General features: G+C 38.9%; 1 protein-coding gene across 2 annotated transcripts in view; it reads left to right on the forward strand.

Annotated features, from left to right (window-relative positions):
- The window catches only part of PLPP1 (phospholipid phosphatase 1), a 122876-nt gene that overhangs the window by 73880 nt on the left and 23699 nt on the right, over window positions 1-25297 (forward strand). The window contains exons 2-3 of one of the 2 annotated variants that reach the window (XM_050794689.1): window positions 2004-2155; window positions 9054-9334. In XM_050794689.1, the coding sequence (XP_050650646.1) occupies window positions 2004-2155; window positions 9054-9334 (433 nt within the window). The remainder of the gene's footprint in view (window positions 1-2003; window positions 2156-9053; window positions 9335-25297) is intronic. The other variant, XM_050794688.1, reaches the window with a different exon arrangement.

Raw genomic sequence — 25297 nt, forward strand, 5'->3', positions numbered from 1 at the left:
GGGTGCAGTGAGCCGAGATTCTGTCACTGCACCCCAGCCTGAGCAACAAAGCAAGACACCATCTCAAAAAAAAGAAAAGAAAAAAGAAGTAGCGGTTATTTTTATGTACAAAATAAACTTGCTCATTGAGTTAGAGTATGGTTATTGATTAGGGGGCTAAGCATTTAGTTACTGTATGGGGCAACCAATAATAAAATCACAGTCCTGTGTATTTACCTCCACAGTGCTGATAAGTGCAAAAGGTTTGTGCAAATTCTTTTGAAGTTATATTGTAACCATGGTATATGTATTGAAAACTTGGCCATTTTATCCCATTCCTATGAATGAAAACTATTTGGTGAATCAGAGGATAGTCTGAATTGGGATATGAGGGCCAGTATAAGTGTCAGCAAGGTCAGCTCTAGTTTAGTTTTTTTTTTTTTTTTTTTCTCTTTTAAGGCATAGCATTACTAGGAGTATAGCTTTGGGAACCTTGTAGCATCGTAAAGACTTTTTAAAGGGGTGACAACTATTGGCAAATTGACTAATACAGAGAACTAAGCTTTGGTTCATGTATTCAGTGTCTGAATGAAAAATGGGAAGATCAATAAAAGAGCTAAGAGTGAAAGAAATGTGATTTCGTGTGCTTCTCCTTTTTAGCTCTTATAATAGATTGAACAGATTTGATATTTGTGGTAAATACACTCAGGCAGAGTGGCAGAGGCTTGGTTGTCATTTAGCCTTTAGGGCCTTAGTGGAGTTAATGAGAACTGCAAACGGTCATCAAGTCTTGGTGCTTCACAGAGAAGCAACACTTCTGCAGTGAGTGTGTTAGCTTAGCGGTTATGGTATTACTGCAGGGACATGGATCACTTAGGGAGAGAGCGGTTCAGGCCTGGGTCAGTCTTAAAGCAGATCTCACGTGGAGGGTTTCTGCTAACCTGCATCTCTTACAACACAATACTAATTAGTATGCTGTAGTATTAATCAGTAGGTCAAGTTCAGTGAAGTAAAGGATAATTGAATTCTTGAAGTTCACATTTAGGCAAAAAATTGGCATTTTAGGAGGTGAGTATAAGACATGATCTTTACAGAAAACACTGATGATAAAAACAGCGCTCTCTGTTAGGTGCCTTTGTGCTTGACTCCATCATCATCTTAAGAAACTAAGCTCAGGGCTGGGTGCAATGGCTCACATTTGTAATCCCAGCACTTTGGGAGGCTGAGGCCATAGGATCAGTTGAGCTCAGGAGTTCAAGACCAGCCTGGGCAACATAGCTGGACCTCATCTCTACTAAAAAATTAAAGCAAAACAAAACAAAAAACTAGCTTGGCATGGTGGTGCGTGCCTGTGGTCCCAGCTGCTCGAGAAGCTGAAGCAGGAGGATAGCTTGAGCCCAGAAGATTGAGGCTGCACTTAGCTATGATCGTGCCATGGCACTGTAGCCTGGGTAACAGAATGAGACCCTGTCTCAAAAAAAAAAAAAGAAAAAAAACTTTACGTTCAGATTCTTCTTTTTATAGCAGCTTTCAGGCTGCTATAGACAATACAGAAATGAGTGGATAAAGTTTTATTTAGATACTCTGATAGCTTAGCCAGTGACAATGACCTATCCAAATGTGGAATGCTAAAATGTTTTCTTTTTGGAAGTGAAGCCCATGAAAAATTGGTTTTGAAGTAGTGTTAGAAACCTGGCGATTAAATGACAACAAGGACATGAGAAGAGATTTTCCCAAAATCCGTTTAGTGTGTTTGGACAGAAACAAAGGAAAGATAATTCTTTATTAAATTGGTTAATAGAGGATTTGAATGCTTTGTTTGCTGTAGACAAAACATCTTTATCTTAAAACTGTAATCTTTCCAACTTCTGTTGCATGCATTGCTGCATTTCCTTTTTTACATGTGCTCTCACTTATTTTCATGGCAAATGCATTTTTAAACAGAGTCTCTGGGATAATTATTGACATTAATTAGTTTTGGTATTTCTTTTTTAATGATATTTTCATTTATTCCCTTTTGCTAGCTGGATTGCCTTTTGCAATTCTTACTTCAAGGCATACCCCCTTCCAACGAGGAGTATTCTGTAATGATGAGTCCATCAAGTACCCTTACAAAGAAGACACCATACCTTATGCGTTATTAGGTGGAATAATCATTCCATTCAGTATTATCGTTGTAAGTTAAATCCACTTTTCCAAGTTTGTAACTATTGGGCCTTGGCTTAATTTTCTGTTATTCTTTTAATGCTTAAATGTATAACCCTCCAAAAACAATGTGTGCTTTTTTAACCTTTAATTGATGGTTTATTTGATCAAGATAATCTCAGCTATTTTAAGTGGAGTCAAAAAATAACAGTGTGTAATTATAAGAGCCAGGCACGGTGACATGCTTGTAGTCCCAGCTACTCAAGAGGCTGAGGCTGGAGGATTGCTTGAGTCTCCCAGTTGAAGACTATAGTATGTGGTGATCACATCTGTGAATAGCCATTATACTCCAGCCCAGACAACACTTCAACATCCCATCTTAAAAAAAAACAGAAAAAAAACAATGAAAAGAACCTTGCTGGATATGTATAGATTTTATGCTAATCTTTTCCATGTCACTGTGATTGTTAGAACTCTAATTTGTTATTGTTTTAATAATCTTGTGATCAATAGTTGAATGTTATAGCAATATGATTCTAGCATACTTTATACATAGGATATCATTTTATAATTTATTGTATCTGTGTGTATGTACCTACTGTTTTTGACTCTCCCTCTGTACTGAGTTCTAGAAAAGAAAAATTGCTAAGTGATGTTAAAACTTTATATAATGCATGCTTACTTTAAATAATTTTTAGATAATATACACAGGAGAGAAAAGCTGTAGTTCTATATATGATTAGTAGTGAATATGAAAGAATTTTTACTGGTACTGAATGCAAGACTGAGTCTTAAACTAAAATAGTAACTGTTGTTTTCCAGTATTTCAGGTAGAAATGCTTAAAGAATGTGTCTAGGGATAAGACTATTGACTGGACTACATGATTTTTATAATCTCTTATAAATCTTCTGCTTTATAAGCAGAAGGCTGGGTGCAGTGACTCACGCCTGTAATGCTAGCACTTTGGGAGGCGAGGCGGGCAGATCACCTGAGGTCAGGAGTGTGAGACCAGCCTGGTCAACCTGGCAAAACCCCACCTCTACTAAAAATACAAAAATTAGCTGGGTGTGGTGACACACACCTGTAATCCCAGCTACTCAGGAGGCTGAGGCAGGAGAATCACTTGAACCTAGGAGGCGGAGGTTGCAGTGAGCCGAGATTGCACCATTGTACTCCAGCCTGGGTGACACGATGAGACTCCGTCTGGAAAAAAAAAACAACAAAAAACCAGAAAATATGCTGGATGTGGTGGCTTATGCTTTTAATCCCAGCATTTGGGAGGCCAAGTCAGGAGGCTCACTTGAGCCCCAAAGTATGAGACCAACCTGGGTAGCATAGCAAGACCGCTGCCTATATCCACCCCCCCACTCACCCCCGCTTCAAAAAAAAAGGCCAGGCACGGTGGGCAGGAGCCTGTAGTCCCAGCTACTCAAAAGGCTGAAGCAGGAGGATCCCTTGAGCTCAGGAAGTTGAGGCTGCAGTGAACCATGATTGCACCACGGCATTCCAGCTTGGTCAACAGAGTGAGACCCTCTCTCAAACACACACACACACACACAGATTTTTTTTTTTTAAATTAAAAAATATATATAGTTGTATCCAGGAGATAGGCCAAAGATGACAGCATGTATATCATGTCTGTTTTTGGAGTTTATTTTAAAAAAAGAAAAACTTCTTAATTTAGAAATGTCTTAAGAATGATCATAATACTTTATTAGCACTGAAAGTTAACTTGTAATTTGTGGTGCATAATTAATAAAAGAAAACCTTTGCTATACAGATACTTGTTTTATAAGACTGTGAGCTCCTTGAAAGCAGAGATGATATCTTGTTCATCTTCGTGTCCTCACCGCCTGGCATGGAGCCCAGCATGTCCTAGGTGCCTGAATGAAACTGTATGAAGGAACTATAGAGTAATTACACAGTAATGTTGGTGACTCTCCCGAAATACGGGGAAGTTTTAAGAAATCAGGTATTCTTTTAATCTAGACAATTTTTTACACTGAATTTTTACTGCTAAAAGAAAGCCAAGTCTATAATTCTTCCATTAAGGAGGAAGTAGGGTCTTTTTAAAAAAAGTATATATGTTTCTGAGTGATTGCTAAGCAATTAAATATGACATTTTTAGTAGGACTTTAGTTGCAAATAGCCAATTTCAGACAGGATTCAAATATTCAAATAAACAGTGCTAGAAATAGACTTGTCTTTCAATTCTGCCCTTTTTTTTGGTCTCAGTAAAAAGGATGCCATGCAAACAGAACTACAGGAATTTGCTCTAGCCTGGAGGGCTGCAGCAGAGCAGGCCACTGATTGCTGGGCGCTGTGTTGATGTGCACGGCCTATACAGGGCTTGACAAAATGCTTAGTTAGCAAAAACTCATGAATTATATTTCATTAACTTGGAATTCTTTGCTATTTCTTTTCTTTTCTTTCTTTATTTTGAGACAGAGTCTCGCTGTGTTGCCTGGGCTGGAGTGCAGTGGCGCAATCTTGGCTCACTGTAAACTCTGACTCCTGGGTTCAAGCGATTCTCTTGCTTCAGCCTCCCAAGTGGCTGGGATTACAGGCGCCCGCCACCACATCCAGCTGATTTTTGTATTTTTAGTAAAGATGGGGTTTCACTATGTTGGCCAGGATGGTCTTGAGCTCCTGACCTCATGATCCACCCGCCTCAGCCTCCCAAAGTGCTGGGATTACAGGTGTGAGCCACTGTGCCCGGCCTATTCTTTACTCTCTCAACATAACCTGTGAGAAAGTTATCTTTACATTTAATAAAATGGCAAGTAAATTAATAGATGAGTACAGACTGCTTTAAAAAGAACTGATTGTTTAAACGCACTGTTATTCATCTCTACAGTATCACTGAAAACAAACACTGCTTAGGGCAGTGGTTTTATATATGTATGTTTTGATTAATTGATTGACAGAGTCTTTCTCTGTCACCCAGGCTTGGAGTGCAGTGGTGTGATCAGAGCTCACTGCAGCCTCGACCTCCTGGGCTTAAGTGATCCTCCTGCTTCAGCCACCTGAGGAGCTGGGACCACAGGTGTGCACCACCACAACTGGCTAATTACATTTTTTTTTTTTAAGAGATACGATCTCTCTGAGTTGCGCAGGCTTGTGTCTCAAACTCCTGGGTTCAAGCAACCCTCCTGCCTCAACATCCCGAAGTGCTGGGATTATAGGTGTAAGCCATCATGCCCAGCCTTATGTGCTAAATTAACATAATTCTATTTTATTCATTAACTCAGCCTCTTTCAGGCAATGCTCAGTTAGACTTGTATACATTTAACTTTGTTTACTAGAAAGTAAATCATTTATTTAAAAAAATCGCCATGATTAAGATTGCACACCAGGGCCTTGACATGAGTTGCAAATGATTCATTAATAAATGAGTGATTGAGGGAACCTGGCCGGTAGAGAACCAGGATTATTATAGTTTCTCAGAAGACATGGGATAATTTCAATAAGGAGGAAGTGGTCAGTGAAGTCAAATGTACCGAGAAGTTAAAGTAAGTGAGAGTTGATAAAAATCTGTTTGATCTGGCTGGGTGCGGTGGCTCACTCCTGTAATCCCAGCACTTTGGGAGGCCGAGGTGGGTGGATCACAAAGTCAGGAGTTCAAGACCAGCCTGGTCAAGATGGTGAAACCTCTTTTCTACTAAAAAGACAAAAATTAGCTGGGCGCAGTGGTGGACATCTGTAATCCCAGCTACACAGGAGGCTGAAGCAGGAGAATCGCTTGAACCTGGGAGGCAGAGGTTGCAGTGAGCCAAGATTGTGCCACTGCACTCTAGCCTGGGCAACAGAGCAAGACTGTGTCTCAAAAAAAAAAAAAAAAAAAAAAAAAGAAAATCTGTTTGATCGGATGAGACAATTTTGACTTTTGTGAAAAAATCAGTAGAATAAAGGAAATGGAAGTGGTTAGAGATATTTAGGAGGGAGAAGAAGATGTGGAGATGTGCCATTGATTTTAGACTGTTCTTTTGGGAAGATGGGCCCTGAATGAAAGACACAAAATCATAGGGACAGTGTAGAAACATAAAACTATCTTGGTTGATGGAGATTTAAAGGGGATGGTAAGAGAATACTATGGGAGACAGGTTTAAAAAGGTTGAATCACTCTGATTTAGATAATTATTAGCTTTGAACTTCATAAGTATTGTTTTACTCCTCCAAACATCATTTTTATTTCTTTGATAATTTATCATATCCTAGAATCTGAGTAAATAATACATTATAAATAATCTCAGTTTTAGGATTAGGCCACACTTGGCTTAGCTGTTGACTTCATGAAAGGTTAAGAATTGGCATAAATGGCTCAAAGGTCAGGATAAGGAATTGAAATGAAACAAAACAATATGGCTATCTTGTGTGGATCAAATGGGCAGACACATCTCTGCATTTAATTCAGAAGAATTAATTTAGAACTCCTCTATTGTCTGCTTCTCTCAGTGATGTAAGTTAACCTAGCATTTGCTGGCGTTAGAGACTTCCCTGCATTCCCAGTATTAATGGCTAAGTTTCAGCTTACACTGCTTCTGAAGATCAGCTTTTAATCTGTGCCCAGTATTCTGAATATTCCTAGCAAACTCATTTTCTGTCATCACTGGCAAGAGCCAGGATTTGGGTGGCCATAAACTATGATGATTATGACTAGGAAGACTCACAAAACATACTACCTGCTTTTGGAAAATAGTCGAGTGCCAGCTGATAGCTGAGATGTGGAAGAACAGCTGATACCTGAGATGTGGAAGTTTCAACTGCTAAAACTGTGGTTGATTAATATACTTGATATGTTTTCAAGAATCAAAGATTAATTCCAAAATGAAATGTTAGATAAGTTCTTTCTGGCTACTAATCTGTGAGGAAATACTGGGACCCCTTCCTGGCGTAAGGAGGCAATGTATACTGAAATGGAAAGGGCTCTTCTGTTGGCAGTCAGGGATAACCCTAAGCAAAATTGTAAAGGAATGGCATTCCTGGAACCTCTCCTGTGACCTGTTCTCAGAAAAGAATCTGATTAATTCATTCACATTAAGGACTATAATTAGAACTGTATTTTTATGGGGCTTAACGTGTAAACTAAGGGCATTTGCTGTTTACCCAAGGCAGCACCTTCCACTAAAATTTATTGACCACTTACTTTGTTTAGGTCACTCTGGTGATAGGAGGTTTCTGTTCAGCAATTAAGAAATCCTCCTTACCTTGTAGAGTTCAGAGTCTCATTGTCAAAGTTATAACATTCTAATTATGGAACTCTAGGAGTCATTGAGCCAGAATAAGGAAAGGATTTTAGGTATCAGATTCTTGAAATCCCTTTCAGGAAGCAACCGTTTATTTTACTTATGGTAAGACTTACCCTGAAGACAGTTGATCCTCATTAAATGGAAATGTTTGAATGCTTTATAAAATTGTTTATACAAATTTAAGGTGAAGTAGAGAAACTAGTAATGTATTTCAAGTCAAGCTTTGCTACTTATATTCTCTCCACACAGATTAGCAAACCCACTGTTCAGACTATTCTGTGTTTAAGTGGTTTTTGTTGTTGTTGTTGTTGTTTTTAATTATTATTTTTTTGAGATGGAGTCTTGCTGTGTCGCGCCGAGGCTGGAGTGCAGTGGCGCCATCTTGGCTCACTGCAGCCTCCACCTCCCAGGTTCAAGCGATTCTTCCGCCTCAGTCTGCCAAGTAGCTGGGGATTATAGGCGCCTGCCACCACTCCTGGCTAATTTTTGGTATTTTTAGTAGATACGGGGTTTCACCATATTGGCCAGGCTGGTCTCGAACTCCTGACCTCAAATGATTCACCTGCCTCTGCCTCCCAAAGTGCTGGGATTACAGGAGTTGAGCCACAGTGCCTGGCCTTAGCTGTTTATTTTGGTCTCAGGTATCTAGAGTCTTACTGTCTTTTTTAATAGCAAATGTTACTATTTATAATGTTGCCATTCAGTATTCTTTGAATTCTCAGGATACTGGTTTGTTAACTTGTAAAGCATCAGAAACCTTTTTATACTTTTAAATTAGTGACTAAGAGTCCCATCCCACCCCTTGGGCCTCCAGCAGAGGTCACCTGGAAGGCAGGACTGGTATATCCTGTTAGCTAAATCCCTGCCCTCTGTATCCTCTAGCAATCCTCCCTGAAATGATTTTACCCTTTTTAATATGATGGATGTCTTTGATTCAAAGGAATATTTGAGAAAAATGAAGACTCTGTCAGGTAAAAGTACTTATACACAGGAGTTTCTGATTGGGGAAGTATGTATGTATGTATTTATCGAGATGGAGTCTTGCTCTTGTTGCCCAAGCTGGAGTGCAATGGCACAATCTCGGCTCGCTGCAACCTCCGCCTCCCAGGTTCAAGCGATTCTCTTGCCTTAGCCTCCCAAGTAGCTGGGATTACAGGCACCTTCTTCGATGCCTGGTTGTTTTTTTGTAATTTTTGTAGAGACAGGGTTTACCATGTTGGCCAGGCTGGTCTCGAACTCCTGACTTCGGGTGATCCACCCGCCTTGGGCTCCCAAAGTGCTGGGATTACAGGCATGAGCCACCACGCCCAGCCGGAAGTTTGTTTTTTGGACAAGCCATAGTTTTTGTCCTCCAGGATATATCTCTTTGTACTTTTTAAAACTCTGTTTATTTGAATACAAGAAAAAAAATACGATCTTGTTATTTTAGGTAAGCAATGATATGTTTTTGGCCCAGCCATGGCTTTGTGAGTAATGTTCACCATTGATAAGACACCTTTTTTGTGGTTTAGAATTGGATATCTGAAGTTGACTCCATTGTAAAGAAAAAAGGGGCTGGGACAGTTTTTAAAACAAAGATCTTTTTGTGATTTACCATTTCCTTCTTCCCCACTATGTTTTGTTTTGTTTAAAGTGCCTGCTTGCTACTTTAACATGTTATTTTTCTGTTTCTTTTTCAGATGATTCTTGGAGAAACCCTGTCTGTTTACTGTAACCTTTTGCACTCAAATTCCTTTATCAGGAATAACTACATAGCCACTATTTACAAAGCCATTGGAACCTTTTTATTTGGTGCAGCTGCTAGTCAGTCCCTGACTGACATTGCCAAGTATTCAATAGGCAGACTGCGGCCTCACTTCTTGGATGTTTGTGATCCAGATTGGTCAAAAATCAACTGCAGCGATGGTTACATTGAAAACTACATATGTCGAGGGAATGCAGAAAAAGTTAAGGAAGGCAGGTGAGTGTTAAATCGCTAATGCTTGTTTAATCTTGTATATTCTTGGAATAGAAGGTTTCAGTGACTGGAAGATAAGCCATGCACTGGCTTAAAAAGAGAAGTTAGTGTTATCACTGGGAGGTGAATTTTGATCTTGTTTGAATTGTTCTCTCTCCTCATGCCTTATTCCTTTTTTATTGCTGTCTTCCATTTAAGAGTGTTTTACTGCAGTTCTTTTTTTCATCGCCAGCATATAAGAATGTTAAATGAACCTTATAGATCGTTTAGGGTCAGCAAACTTTTTCTTAAGATGCCAGATAGCAAATATATATATATATATATAATTTTTTTTTAAAACATTTTTATATTATTATTTTGTAGAGACTAGGTCTCACTATGTTGCCCAGGCTAGTGTCAAACTCCTGGGCTCAAGTGGTCCTTCCACCTTGGCCTCCCAAAGTGCTGGGGTTGCAGGCATGAGCCACCACACCCAGCCAATAGTAAATATTTTAGGCTCTGTGGGCCATGTAGTCTCTTTCACAACTATGGAACTCTGCTGTTAATAGCAAGAAAGCAGCCATAGATAATACTTAAATGAATAATGTGGCTATCTTCCAATAAACTTTACAAAAACATACTGCCCCAGGGTTCATAGTTTGCTGAACCCTGATCTAGTCCCACCATTATTTATGAAGCTCTGCTAGATCTTAGTATTCTTAGATTATTATTATTTTTTAGATTTTTTTTTTTTAATAAGGTAACTTGGTTCAGATTGTGACAGGTCTGGCTCATCAGGTTGCCATCTTATAACATCCTTATTGGGCTCCTTTTGCATGCTGGGGCACCATTCGACATGAATGAAATAGAATGTTTAGAACTCAGAAGATCCAACTTTTTAAATTTATAGATGAGGTAAAAATAGAGGACTGAGAACACTAAGTAAAGCCACTAATTAGTAGCAGAGCCAATTCCTCATCTCAAGTTTCAAAATTGTCAGCCTTTTTATATATTAAGTTTAATTTCCTTTAATTGTTCAAAGTACTAATACTTTCTTGGGTAAAACATCCTTTGTTTGTTTGATTTTTTTTAGATACGATTTCCAGATAGTTCATTGTCTTTGTTGTTTTTCTTGTAAGCAACGTGGGCCTGCTAGTAGCTTCAATTTTTTTTTTTTTTTTTTTTTTTTTTTTTTTTTTGAGACGGAGTCTTGCTCTGTCACCCAAGATGGAGTGTAGTGGCACCATCTCGGCTCACTGCAGCCTCCGCCTCCCGGGTTCAAGTGATTGTCCTGCCTCAGCCTCCTGAGTGGCTGGGACTACAGGCACGCGCCACCATGCCCTGCTAATTTTTGTATTTTTAGTAGAGATGGGGTTTTACCATGTTTTCCAGGCTGGTCTCAAACTCCTGACCTTAGGTGATCTGCCTGCCTTGGGCTTCCAAAGTACAGAAATTACAGGCATGAGCCATGGTGCCCAGCCAGTAGCTTCAATTTTTTGTATTTAGTGGGGATGAAAAAAAAATCTTTTTTAACTAGAGTATATACTATGCTATTTGCTTGGGGGTTAGCAGTGAACCAGACATCTATGGTCCCCATCTTCATGGACCTTAGTCTGACAGGGAAGATTTACATTAAACAAATGATGAGAATGGAAGAGAACTTGCTTGATGATAATGAGGTCAAAGAAGAGAAAGATCAAGCTGTTAAATGGCAAGCTTTGAGGTGTTGAGGAGGACTGATAGGGGTGTAAAGTCTTAATGAAGGAGGGAAAAGTGACTGAAGAGATAGACAGTTGAGAAATAGTTGGTAGAAGGTGATATTGTTGATTTGAGCTCAGGTGAACAAGCATTTTTGTAAGAGGGGTAGAGGAAGCATGGTCCAGAAATGACTTTGATGAATGAAGAAAACACCAACATCAATACTGGACTTGTAAGGTATATGGGCTATGGAGATCTCATTCCCTGCAGGGGCGAGCAGTATCCTAGGGAAAGCTTCTTTGATTGAATGACTAGAAGGTACAGAGAGCCTTCAGGGAACAGTTTGGAGACACAGAGAAAGATAGAAGAATTTAAAAGTAGAGCCAGAATTCTAGAGTGTTCAGTGGAGGAGTAGGAACAAAGGGGATGAACAAATGCCTTGGGTGGAGGAGAGGAAGCCTATTGAAAATGAGACTGAAATTTAGAACAAATTATAAAGAAGAACAAATGGCTGGGTAAAAACATACCATGTAAAACAAAATCTGATACAAGCTTATCTGACCTGTGGCCCACATGTGACCCAGGATGGCTTTGAGATGGAGACACAAATTCATAAACTTTCTTAAAACATTATGATTTTTGTTTGTTTGTTTATCATCAGCTATTGTTAGTGCATTTTATGCTTGGCCGAAGACGGTTCTTCTTCCAGTATGCTGCAGGGAAGCCAAAAGATTGGACACCCTGATTTAATAGAATAAAATTATCATGATTTCTTCTTCCATCTATAGCTTAACCATATAGCCTTTAAAAAATGCCATACCTATTTATGAATGCAATGATAAAACCGGCTATAGGATTACGGCTGGCATGGTGGCTCATGCCTGCAATCCCAGCACTTTGGGAGGCAGAGGTGGGCAGATCACTTGACATCAAGAGTTCAAGACCAGTCTGGCCAACATGGTGAAACCCCGTCTCTACTAAAAATACAAAAAGTAGACAGGCATGGTGGCTGCATGCCTGTAATCCCAGCTACTCGGGAGGCTGAGGCAGGAGAATCGCTTGAACCCGGGAGAGGAAGTTGCAGTGAGCCAAGATAGTGCCACTGCACTCCATCCTGGGCAACAGAGCAAGAATCCGTCTCAAGAAAAAAAAAAAAATCTGTGCCTTCACAGATCTAGCTTTAGGGCTGAGGCAGGAGAATCGCTTGAAGCCGGGAGGCAGAGGTTGCAGTGAGCAGAGATTGCGCCACTACACTCCAGCCTGTGTGACAGGGTGAGACTCCATCTCAAAAAACAACAACAACAACAACAACAATAAAAAACCACCCCCCACACACAAAAAAACACTTATAGGATTTAAATCACAAAAGAAAAAATAGAATAGATACTAGTTGAACTACTCTTTTAAATAGCTTTTTTGAGGTATAATTCACATAACATAAAATTTGGCCATTTTAAGTGTACAATTGAATAAACCGAATAAATTGTATTTGTAAAGTTATTTACCGGTACAGTCAAGTTTTCAGATATTTGAAAAGCTTGTCCCTGAGTGTTTACAGTCAATTCACACTCCCATCTGCAAACCCAGGGTCAAGTTTCTGCCCCTATAGTTTTGTGTTTTCTAGAATATTATATAAAAGGAATCATACAGTGAGTACTTTGTTGTGTCTGCCTTCTTTCACTTAACATGTTAGTTTTGCAATTCATCCACTTTGTTCCTTTTTCTCCCCCTGAGGTATATTCGATTGTATGGATATAACACAGTTTACTTATCCATTCATACAAATATTGATGGACATTTGGGTTGCCTCCAAGTTTTGGCTTTTAAAAATAAAGCTGTTTTGGCCAGGTGTGGTGGCTCACGCCTGTAATGCCAGCACTTTGGGAGGCCAAGGCCGGGTGGATCACTTGAGGTCAGGATTTCAAGACCAGCCTGGCCAACATGGTGAAACCCTGTCTCTACTAAAAATACAGAAATTAGCCAGGTGTAATCCCAGCTACTCGGGAGGCTGAGAGGCTGAGGCACAAGAATCACTTGAACCTGTGAGGTGGACGTTGCAGTTAGCCTAGATTGTGCCAGCCTGGGCGACAGAACAAGAAGACTCTTTCTCAAAAAACAAAAAAAAGCAAAAAACAAAAAAGATGTTCTGAACATTGTGTACCAGTACAGTAATATATACTTTTATTTTTCTTGAACAAATATCTAGGAGTAGAAGTGCTGGACTATACAGCATGTGTGTAGTTACCGTTCTAAGAAACTGCCAGTCTTTTACACAGTGGTTGTACCATTTTGCATTCTCTCCAGCAATGCATGAGAATCCCAGTTAACTTCACATCCTTGCCATTATTTGTTAATGGCCAGTTTTGTTAATTTAGCCATTCTAGAGGTTTTTGTTACGGTATCTCAGTGTGGTTTTAATTTGTATTTCCTTAATGACCAGTGTTGCTGAACATCTTTTTGTGTGTTTGTCCATTCAGCTATTGTCATTTTTGAAATGTTAACTCTTTTACCCATTAAAAAAAAAAAAAATGAGTTGCTTGCCTGAGTTGTAAGAGTTCTTTATATATTCTGAAAAGAAGTCCTTTGTTAGATATATGTTTTGAAAATATTTTCTCTCAATCTGTGGCTTGCTATTTATTTTCTTATTTATTTATTTATTTGTTTGTTCGTTTGTTTGAGGGACAGGGTCTTGCTTTGTTTGTTGTCCAGGCTGTTTTTGAACTCCTGTGCTCAAGCGACCCTCTTGCCTCGGCCTTCCAAAGACAAAGTGCTGGGATTATAAGCATGAGCCACCATGCCTAATCAACTTTTTCTTTTCTTTCTTTCTTTTTTTTTTTTTTTTTTGAGATGGAGTCTCACTCTGTTACCTAGGCTGGAGTACAATGGCACAATCTTGACTCACTGCAACCTCATGCCTCAGCCTCTTGAGTAGCTGAGATTACAGGTGTGTGCCACCACGCCCAGCTACTTTTTGTATTTTTAGTAGAGATGAGTTTCACCATGTTGGCCAGGCTGGTCTTGAACTCCTGACCTCAAGTGATCTCACCTCACCCTCCCAAAGTGCTAGGATTACACGCGTCAGCCACTGCTCCTGGCCCAACTTTTTCTTTTTCTTTTTTATCTTACTTTAAGTTCTAGGATACAGGTGCAGAACGTGCAAGTTTGTTACATAGGTATATATGTGCCATGGTGGTTTGCTGCACCTATCAACCCGTTCATCTAGTTTTTAAGCCACACATGCATTAGGTGTTTGTCCTAATGCTCTCCCCCGACCTAACCCCGCACCCCCTGACAGGCCCCGGCATGTAATGTTCCCCTCCCTCTGTCCATGTGTTCTCATTGTACAACTCCCGCTTATGAATGAGAACATGTGGCGTTTGGTTTTCTATTCCCGTGTTAGTTTGCTGAGAATGATGGTTTCCAGCTTCATGCTTGTCCCTGGAAAAGACATGAACTCATTCTTTTTTATGGCTTTCTTTTCTTTTTTTTTTTTTTTTTTGAGACGGAGTCTCGCTCTGTCACCCAGGCTGGAGTGCAGTGGCGCGATCTCGGCTCACTGCAAGCTCCGCCTCCTGGGTTCACGCCATTCTCCTGCCTCAGCCTCCTGAGTAGCTGGGACTACAGGCGCCCGCCACCGCGCCCGGCTAATTTTTTGTATTTTTAGTAGAGACGGGGTTTCACCGTGGTCTCGATCTCCTGACCTTGTGATCCGCCCGCCTCGGCCTCCCAAAGTGCTGGGATTACAGGCGTGAGCCACCGCGCCCGGCAGGCTTTCTTTTCTTTATTTTTGTTTTTGTTTTTGTTTTGTTTTGTTTTTTGAGATAGAGTCTTGCTGTGTCCCCCAGGCTGGAGTGTAGTGGCGTGATCTCGGCTCACTGCAAGCTCCGCCTCCCAGGTTCATGCCATTCTCCTGCTTCAGCCTCCCGAGTAGCTGGTACTGCAGGTGCCCGTCGCCACGCCTGGCTAATTTTTTTGTATTTTTTTTTTAATAGAGACGGGGTTTCACCGTGTTAGCCAGGATGGTCTCGATCTCCTGACCTCGTGATCTGCCCGCCTGGCCTCCAAAAGTGCTGGGATTACAGGCATGAGCCACCGCGCCCGGCCAGCTGCTTTATTTTCTTAATGGTGGTTTTTGAAGCTTAGAAGTCTTAAATTTGATGGAATCTAATTTATCATTTTTTTTCTTTTATGGTTTGTGCTTTCTGTGTCCTAAGAAATCTTTACTTGCCTCAATGTTCCAGTAAGTTTTTTGTTTATTATTGTGATCCATTTGAATTATTTTTTTGTGTATAATGTGACAAAAAGGGTCAATATCTACTTTTTCTCCATTGAATATCTGGTTGTTCCAACATTATTGACCAAAAAAACCCATTTTCACATTGAATTACGTTGGCACTTTTGTTGAAAATGAATCGACCATATACATGTGCATCTATTTCTGGACACTTAATCTACTTCATTGCTCTGTATGCCTCTCATGTGAATACCATACTGCAACTTTGTAATAGGTTTTAAAATGAGGTGTATTGGGAAGGTTTTAACTTTGTCCTTCTTTTTAAAGCTTGCTTTGTCTATTGTAAGTTCTCTGTGTTTTCTTTGAAAGGGCAGAATTTTTATTGAGATTGCTTCAAATATATAGATCAATTTTTGAAGAATTGCCATCTTAATATTGGGGCTTCCAATCCATGAATATGTATCTCTCCATTAACTTAGGTTTTCTTTAGTTTCTCATGCCAGTATTTTTTAGTTTTTAGGGTCTGGGACTTGCATACGTTTTGTTAAGTATATTACTAATTTAATGCCATTGGGAGTTTTTTTTAAAATCAATTTCCAATTGTTTTGAGCATGTAGAAGTACAGTTGGTTTTTATATTAATCGTGTATCCTGCAATCTTGCTAATTTAATTTATTACTTGGAGTAATTTTATAGATTCCTGAAGGTTTTTTGCTTTCCCATTCATGTTGTGTGTGAATAAAGAGAGCTGTACTTCTTTTCTCTTCTATATTGCCTTTGATTTCTTTTCCTTCCCTTATTACACTGGCTAAGACCTCCAATACAAGGTTGAAAGAAGGGGTGAGAGCAGATTGCTTGTCTTCTTCCTGACCTTAGGAAAGAAGCACTTGGCCTTTCACAAATATGTTACTTGTGTGTTTTATTATTTTTTTTTGTAGATGCTTTTTGTTAGATTTTTATCATGAATGGGTATTGGATTTTGTGACATGCTTTTTCTGTTTGTTAAGATGGCTATATTGTTTTACCTCTTTATTCTCTAATGTAATATATTGTGTTAGTTTTTGAATATCAAAGCAACTTTTTATCCCTGGGGTATAACTTGGTCATGGAGTATTATACTTTTTATATTAATTGGTTTTGATTTGCTAATATTTTGTTAAGGATTTTTATATCTATGTTCATGAGTTATTGGTCTGTAGTTTTCTTGTAAAGTTTTTGTCTAGCTTTGGTGTCAAAAGTTTGGTATTAAATGTTAGTCAAATTCATCAGTGAAGCCATTTGGGCCTAGAAGTTTATTTGTGGGAAGGTTTTAAGTTTAATTTTATTTTTTTAAACTGAGACAGGGTCTCACTTTGTCACCTAGGCTGGAGTGCAGTGGTGTGATCTTGGCTCACTGAAACCTTGACCTCCTGGCTCAAGTGATCTTCCTATCTTAGCTTCCCGAGTAGCTGAGACTACAGGTGTGCGCCACCACGCCTAGCTAATTTTTGTTGTTGTTGTAGTATTTTTTGTAGAGACAGGGTTTCACCATGTTGCCCAGGCTGGTCTCGAACTCCTGGTCTCAACTGATCTACCCACCTTGGCCTCCCAAAGTGCTGGGACTACAGGCATGAACCACCACTCCCAGCCTATTTTTAAAATTTTAAAAAAAAATTTATATTCATTCATTCATTTATTTAATTAATTAGAGATGGGGTCTTGTTCTGTTGTCCAGGCTGGAGTGCAGTGGCCCAGTCATAGCTTATGGTAGCCTTGAACTCCTGAGCTCAAGTGATCCTCCAGCCTGAGGCTCCTTCTTAGCTGGGACTAAGGTACATGCCTTCAGGCTCGAATAATCTTTGTGGGAAGGTTTTAAATATGATTTCAAGTTTTTAAATAGATATAGAACTATTCAGGTTATCTGTGTTTTCTCTATGAGCTTTGGTTGTTTGTCTTTTAAGGGATTTGTCCATTTCATGTAAGTTGTCAAATTTATTGGCATCAAGTTGTTTGTCGTGTCATTATACTATCTTTGTATTGTTTGTAGGAACTGCAGAGATAGCCCCTCTTACATTCTTACTATTGATAATTTGTGTCTTATGTCTTTTTTTCTTGACTGATCTGGCTAGAAACTTACCAATTTTATTAACCTTTTGATTAGTTTCAAGGGTTTCTTTTGATGTTATTGATTTTTATCTATTTTTTTGTGTTCAGTTTCATTTATTTTTGCTTTGATTTTTATTTACTTTCTCCTTCCTGCTTTTAGTTTTCTTTTCTTTTTTCTAGTTTCATAAAGTAGATGCTTAGGTTATTAGCTGTGTCACAAATTTTTATATATTGGATCTTTATTTAACTGAAAATATAGTTGATCCTTAAACAATGCAGGGACTGGGGCGCTGACCCCCTGTGCAGTCAAAAATTCACATATAACTTTTGACTCCCCCATAACTTAACTACAAATAGCCTACTGTCGACTGGAAGCCTTAATAATGTAAACAGTCCATTAATGCATATTTTGTATGTCATATTTATTATATACTGTCTTCTTACAATGAAGTGTGGTAGAGAAAAGAAAATGAGAGAACCATAATGAAGACAAAATATTTATCTGCCAGTATGTGGAAATGGATCATCCTAAAGGTCTTCATCCTCATTTTCTTCACTGAGTAGGCTGAGGAGGAGGAGGAAGAGGAGAGGTTGGTCTTGCTGTCTCAGGTGTGACAGAGGTAGAAGGGAGGCAGGAAAGGCAGGCATGCTCAGCGTAGCTGTTATTGAAGAAAATCTGTATGTAAGTGGACCTGCACAGTTCAAACCTGTGTTGTGCAAGGACTAACAATACTTTCTAATTTCCCTTGCATCTTCCTCTTTGATCTATGGGTTGTGTAGGGGATTTTTCATTTATCTTTCTGTCATCGATTTCTAATTTAATTTCATTGTGTTTAGAGAACATACTTTATATGATTAGAATTCTTTCAAATTAGTTGATTCCCATCCCTCTGGGCCCCCACATTTTTCACATACAGTCTGTTCTGAAGAATGTTCCCTGTGCATTTGAAGATCTTGTGTATTTTGCTGTTTTCTGGGTGAAGTGTTCTATAGAAATCAATTTGGTCAAGTTGATTGATAGTTTACTCAAATCTTATATATCTTTACGGATTTTTTTTTAACCAACATGTTTTATGAGTTATTTTTTGGGGAGCTTGAAATCTCTAACTATAATTGTTGAATTGTCTTTTTGTCCTTTCATTTGTGTAAACTTTTGTTTTTTTATCTTGTGGCTGTGCTGTTCAATATGTAACACTTACAAGTGTTGGGGTTTTTTTTTTTTTTTTTTCCCTGCTGTATTGCTCCTTTTTCTGTATCAGTGTATTTCTTTGTGTTTAGAAACATTCTTTGTTTTAAAGTCTATTTTGCCTGATATTAATATATAGTCACTCTAGTTCTCTTATGCTTATTGTTTGGGTTATAAATTTTTCTGTAAGTAAAACTTTCAGCTTATTTGAATCTTTGAATTTAAAGTGTAACTTTTAGTAGTCATATCTTGCTTATTCTTTTGAATCCAGACTGAAAAATCTTTGCCCTTTGATCAAAAGTTTAATGTAATTACCAATATGGCTAGATTTTTCTGCCATTTTGCTATGTGGTTTTTTTTTTTTTTTTTTTTTTTGAGACAGGGTCTCCTCTGTTGCCCAGACTGGATTGCAGTAGAATGATCTTGGCTCACTGCAGCCTCTGCCTCCTGGGTTCAAGCAACTCTCCCACCTCAGCCTCCCGAGTAGCTGGGATTACAGGCATGCACCACCACGCCCAATTAATTTTTGCATTTTTAGTAGAGACGGGGTTTCACCATGTTGACCAGTCTGGTCCCGGACTCCTGACCTCAGGTGATCTACCCGCCTTGGCCTCCCTAAGTGCTGGGACTAAGGCATGAGCCACCACGCCCAGCCTTGCTATGTATTTTCTATGTTTCGTCTCTTTGTTACTGTTCTTCCTATACTGCTTTCCTTTGTATTAAACAATTTTTTTTTTAGTGTAGCAATTTAAGTATCCTACTGACACATAATCTGTTTTTTGGTGGTTTCTCTAGGGGTTACAATATACATCTTCATTTATTGTTTTTTTTTTTTAAAGGTTAATACATGACCAAGCTACAGGAAAAAAAGCATATATGTATTAGTTTATTATTTACTTATAACCAAATGAAGAAAGGTGTTTAATTTCAGTGATCATAGATTAACCTGGGAGTTAACGATCTCCTTATTTTCTGGCATAAATATCCAAGCTTTTGCATGCTGACCATTTGTTACTCATTTTCATCCTTTTAGCACTCTTGTAACATAGGCATGGACAATAATATTGTCCCACTTTTATGAATAAAGATCTTGAAGCACAATAAGGATTAGCATTTTGTTTTTGATTCTAGAAACTTAATAAAATGGAGGTGGGACTTCGGTCTCAGGGTGTTGGTTCTCTGTTTTGTACTATTCCACCAAATGCCATGCCTACGTCTCTAATATCTCTTGGATCAACCAACATGTTAATAAATTAGGCAGGAAAACTCTAATCTTTTCTCTCAACCAACGAATTTAAGAAAGTCATTGTGGTGGTAAGAGTGTACCTAAAGTCTAGACAGTGTAATGTAAATGAATTTTTTTTTTTTTTTTTTTTTTTTTTGAGATGGAGTCTCGCTCTGTCACCCAGGTTGGAGTGCAGTGGTACAATCTCGGCTCACTGCAACCTCCACCTCCTGGGTTCAACCGATTCTCCTGCCTTAGCATCCCAAGTAGCTGGGACTACAGGCACTTGCCACCACGTCCAGCTAATTTTTGCATTTTTAGTAGAGATGGGGTTTTACCATATTGACCAGGCTGGTCAGAACTCCTGACCTTGTGATCCACCTGCCTTGGCCTCCCAGAGTGCTGGGATTACAGGCATGAGCCCCCTTGCAAATTATTCACACATATATCATTTCTCTGGTTCAGGTACATAAATCTTATTTTGTTTTAGCTCAGAGTTTTCTTGTGATATTTCTTATTGATGATATTTTTCTTGTACAAGCCATTTTGACAAAATATGAAATACATTATTGATTTAAAATGGTATAAAAATATTTTGTGATATATACATGTCATACTCGTTCACTCTCTCTTCCTGATGTATATAAATTGGCTGCCATGTACTGTTACTTTGCACTTTTGACCTAAGTATACTTAGGCTTTTTACCTATTTAAAATTTCTACAACCATCCACATTGCAAATGTCCACTTACAGTCCTGTGTAAGGGTTGGGAAAGCACCCTCTTTAAAAGCAGAATTAATATTTGGATAACTGAAATTGTAGAGCTGTATATATTAAAAGTAATTATTTAGCTTTTTGTTGTTGTTGTTGTCGGAGATGGAGTCTCGCTTTGTCGCCCAGCCTGGAGTGCAGTGGCGTGATCTCTGCTCACCGCAAGCTCTGCTTCCTGAGTTCAAGCAGTACTCCTGCCTCAGCCTACAGAGTAGCTAGGATTACAGGCCTGCACCACCACGGCCAGCTAATTTTTGTATTTGTAGTAGACTGGGTTTCACCATGTTGGCCAGGCTGGTCTTGAACTCCTGACCTCATGATCTGCCCGCCTTAGCCTCCCAAAGTGCTGGGGTTACAGGCATGAGCCACTGCACCAGGCCTGTTTATAGCTTTTAATGATAAGCTCCCTTAGTAAGCTTTGGGGTTCTGAAGCAAGGAGCAAGGAAAATCAAATATAGAAATGAAGTTTTAGAAAGACTTTGTATCTTCCTAGAAAAATGTAATTTCCATCAGTCTTTCCAGAATGAGTCAGTTGTTGCCAGTTTCAGAGCTGTATAATATTGGCACATAACTGTGGGTATGCATTGCTGTTTTATTGTGGAGTATAGTTTGGCTGGATACATACTTTCCTATTATTTTTCTCTTGAATTTTAAAAGTCAGAAAGCTTAAAAATGCAAAAATATCCAGTCTAAATATTGTCTCTAGTTTTTTAGGATTATAGTGTAATCTGCTCTTTTAACTTATTTATCTCTACAGCCTGCCACCATATAAGCTTTTAATTATAAAATTATAATGCTTGACGTTGGGGAGAAAGGAACATAAGCACCCAAAATGAGTCATTTTTGTTGACTGTATAAATGAGTCAGAGTTACATGTAAGGATGAGAATATCCTCCTACAATTTTGGTTTTTGGTCTTGATTTTTTCCCATTGACTCTCTTTTCTGCCTGTCATCTTCTCTTCACTTTTGCACTCTGTCTGCTGTTACTGATATTATGAACCTTTTACTGGACTTCAGTTGTAGTGACCCTTAGGTCCTAAACATAGAACTAAGAGCATAAGTGGACTTTAATAGAATACTTATTAATTTTATTAACTAGAGTTCATAATTTAAAATTAATATACAAGAATTTACTATAAATTAAAAGATGCTGTATACTTGCAATATTAGAACATCCAGTTATTTAGGACTGCCATTACTAATGCCAGTCAGAATATCATTCCTTTAAGATTTTTTTGGGGAAAAAAAAAAAGCTAATGAGCCCAGGTAGTTCCCATCTGTAGCTCCCTTCCCAGGCCAAGATTCTCTTTAGGTCCATGGCTCTTAAATTTTAATGGTTCATTAGAGTTATCTGGAGGGTTTATTAAAACAGATTGCTGGGCCACAACCTCAAGTGCCTGATTGAGAAGATTCAGCATGGGGCCTGAGAATCTGTGTTTCTTCTAACAAGTTTCAGATGCTGTGGTTGATCTTGGCACCACAGCTTGAGAACTACTACTTTAGATTACCTGGATTATGAAAACATGACCTTGGATGACATCTACTTCAGGATACAAGGGTTTATATTTACCCTGTTAGGATAAATTTAAAGTCATACACAGCTAGCTAGTCTATTTGTTATTTTTAAAAAATTAAGACAGGGTCTTGCTCTGTAGCCTGGAGAGCAGTGGTACGATCACAGCGCACTACAGCCTTGACCTCCCGGGCGCAATCAATCTCCCATTTCAGCCTCCCGAGCAGCTGGGACTATAGGTGCTTGTTGGCATCTATAGGTGCTGTTGGTATAGCCACTATGCCTGGTTAATTTCTGTATTTTTTTTTTTTGTAGAGACAGGGTTTCACCATGTTTCCCAGGCTGGTCTCAAACACCTGGGCTCAAGCGATCTGCCTGCCTCGGTGTCCTAAAGTGCCGGGATTACAGGTGTGAGCCACCGTGCCCTGCCTAGCTGGTCTATTTGTGATAGTACAGTATAGAAACTATTGGCTGCTTGAAGAGATTTGCTTTTTTTTTTCTTTTCTTCTGGCTTTTATTTAAATTGTGTGTGTTTTAGCACAGGCCCAGTGTTTCTGATCCATTCTGAGTAACTGATCTCTGGCTGTATGAATCAGATTTAAATACAAGATTATTTTTGTTTGGATTATGGAAACCTTATATTGTTCAGATGCTTACTTGCAGTATGTATGATTGAATGTGAGAAATAAATTTCCTTTTTTAAATGCAACCCACATGCAGATAAATAAAGCTGAAGTTTGAGGAAATGCCTTTTGTCATAGGAAAACTCTATAACTAGACTGCCTGGCTGGCTCTGGTACTTATGTACCTAGTACAACCGGCTTTACATTTTGAGAGAATGGCTGAAGAAGAATATGATCTAATTGTAGACATTACTGGGTAAGCTTTTGTGACTCCAAAAGATTCATTTGTTAAGGCATATATTTCTCATGCATATGAATGTCAGTAACTAGACAGCCTTTTAAATCAGATACCTGTATAGTAATAGCAACATAATGGAATTAAGAAGGGGATCATTTAAAAAGATCCTTCGCTTTGTGAGAGGATATTAATTATTATTGTATTTAACCAGAATGTGACTTAAAGGTCAGTACCTCTTTCCAGCTCCCCTGTTCTGAATGTCAGTACCTGACAATTTAGGCTTGTAGGCAAAAAGCGTGCTACTTAGTCTCCAGGGAATATGTGAGTAAGAAAACCAATAGCAGCCCCTGAGGAGTACAGAAATTTGCTGTACCAGAATGGCACCAACTTTGCCTGGACCAGCTAATTTACTGACCAGTAACCTACTGACCTGTCTGGGTCTTGATTTCCTGTGATGTCATTTTCTATTGAACAGACAGACAGAAAAAGCTTTTGTTGATACAGAATTTCTAATGCCACTCTTTTGGGAGAATGAGGTTTGCAGAGACATTAGATAATATTATCTAATAACAGTACTGTTCATTTATATAATAAACTTGGAAGATACTACAGGAGGGAGATATAGGATTGGCTAACTTTTATGTTTGTATTATGTTAATTATTTTTTCTTACATAATATATTGCAACTCAGAAGCAATATTTTGCTTCTGGGCTAATGTTTATGAACTTTTGCATGCGAAGATGGGCAATTTGTAAGACTTTTGGTTTATGGAAGAACAGAAATATTCCTGTAAAAATTGAGAAAATCTTCACATAGGCATTGGGAAATAGAATTCAGACAGCCCCTAAACCCTTTCCTCTTATGGTTTGTGGTTTGTTATTGTGCTACTTACGTTTGTTTTGAGCACGTTTTTAAAAAAAGACTTGATTTTTTTTTTTTTTTTTTTTGAGACAGAGTCTTGCTTTGTTGGCCAGGGTAGAGTGCAGTGGCATGATGTCAGCTCACTGCAACTTCCACCTCCTGGGTTCAAGCGATTCTCCTGCCTCAGCCTCCCGAGAAGCTGGGATTACAGGTGCATGCCACTGCACCAGGCTAATTTTTGCATTTTTAGTAGAAGTGGGGTTTTACCATGTTGGACAGGTTGGTCTTGAACTCCTGAACTCAGGTGATCCTCCAGCCTCAGCCTCCCAAACTGCTAGGATTTCAGGTGGGAGCCATGGTGTCTGGCCTAAGACTTGAATTTAAAAAAATTTATAACAGGATACATCTGTACTTAATCATTATGAATATTATTTACTCAGTTAATCAATCTGACTGCCTGTGATCATAATGGAAAAAAGAATTTGAGGCATTTTGCACACACTATTCAAATACTTGCCAGATGTGTTGGGGGAAGATGCATTAAGTTCTGCTTGTTTAAGCTAATGTACTTTGACACTGCCCAAGATTTCTGACAAAAGAATGATGAGAGGGAAGTTAAACTGGACTTCCTAATGCTCCTCGGTTTTGATGAGGAAGTCCAAATTTCTAACCACTGAAAGGGGAAAATACATCAGGCAGTAAGGTGTCTAAATTAGATAACTTATGTGGCTTGATGTAATTTATTAGTATATAGCATTTAATTACATGATAAAGTATATTCCTTAGTTTTATTAATGTATTTTTATAACTGTCAAAACATAAGTTGTTAAAGTATACTTTGACTCAAGCCTGTAATCCCAGCACTTTGGGAGGCCGAGATGGGCGTATCACGAGGTCAGGAGATCGAGACCATCCTGGCTAACATGGTGAAACCCCGTCTCTACTAAAAAAATACAAAAAACTAGCCGGGCGCAGTGGCGGGTGCCTATAGTCCCAGCTACTCGGGAGGCTGAGGCAGGAGAATGGTGTAAACCTGGGAGGCGGAGCTTGCAGTGAGCTGAGATCCGGCCACTGCACTCCAGCCCGGGCGACAGAGCGAGACTCTGTCTCAAAAAAAAAAAAAAAAAAAAAAATAATAATAATGTATACTTCTTATGAAGCCATTTAAACTGATACTCTTGATGCATGTGGGTGGGGGAGAAGGTGAATTTGTTTATGACATTTAAATTTGAAAAGTATAAGGATTTTCTTGGATAATTAAATAAAACTTTATTATTCAATAGTTTAGATTCTACTTTAGCCAGAAAGGGAAAAAACCACGTTGAATACCTACTCTATGTTCGATAATGCTGCAGGGTGTTAAGAGTACAACATGAATTAAGATGTGATCTCAATCAGGGAGGATGGGAGTTTACCAGTAATTTTTCTTTTTTTTTTTTTTTGAGACGGAGTCTCGCTCTGTCACCCAGGCTGTAGTGCAGTGGCCGGATCTCAGCTCACTGCAAGCTCCGCCTCCCGGGTTCACGCCATTCTCCTGCCTCAGCCTCCCGA

Source organism: Macaca thibetana, chromosome 6 (genome assembly GCF_024542745.1).
Source record: "Macaca thibetana thibetana isolate TM-01 chromosome 6, ASM2454274v1, whole genome shotgun sequence".
Taxonomy (NCBI): Eukaryota; Metazoa; Chordata; class Mammalia; order Primates; family Cercopithecidae; genus Macaca; species Macaca thibetana.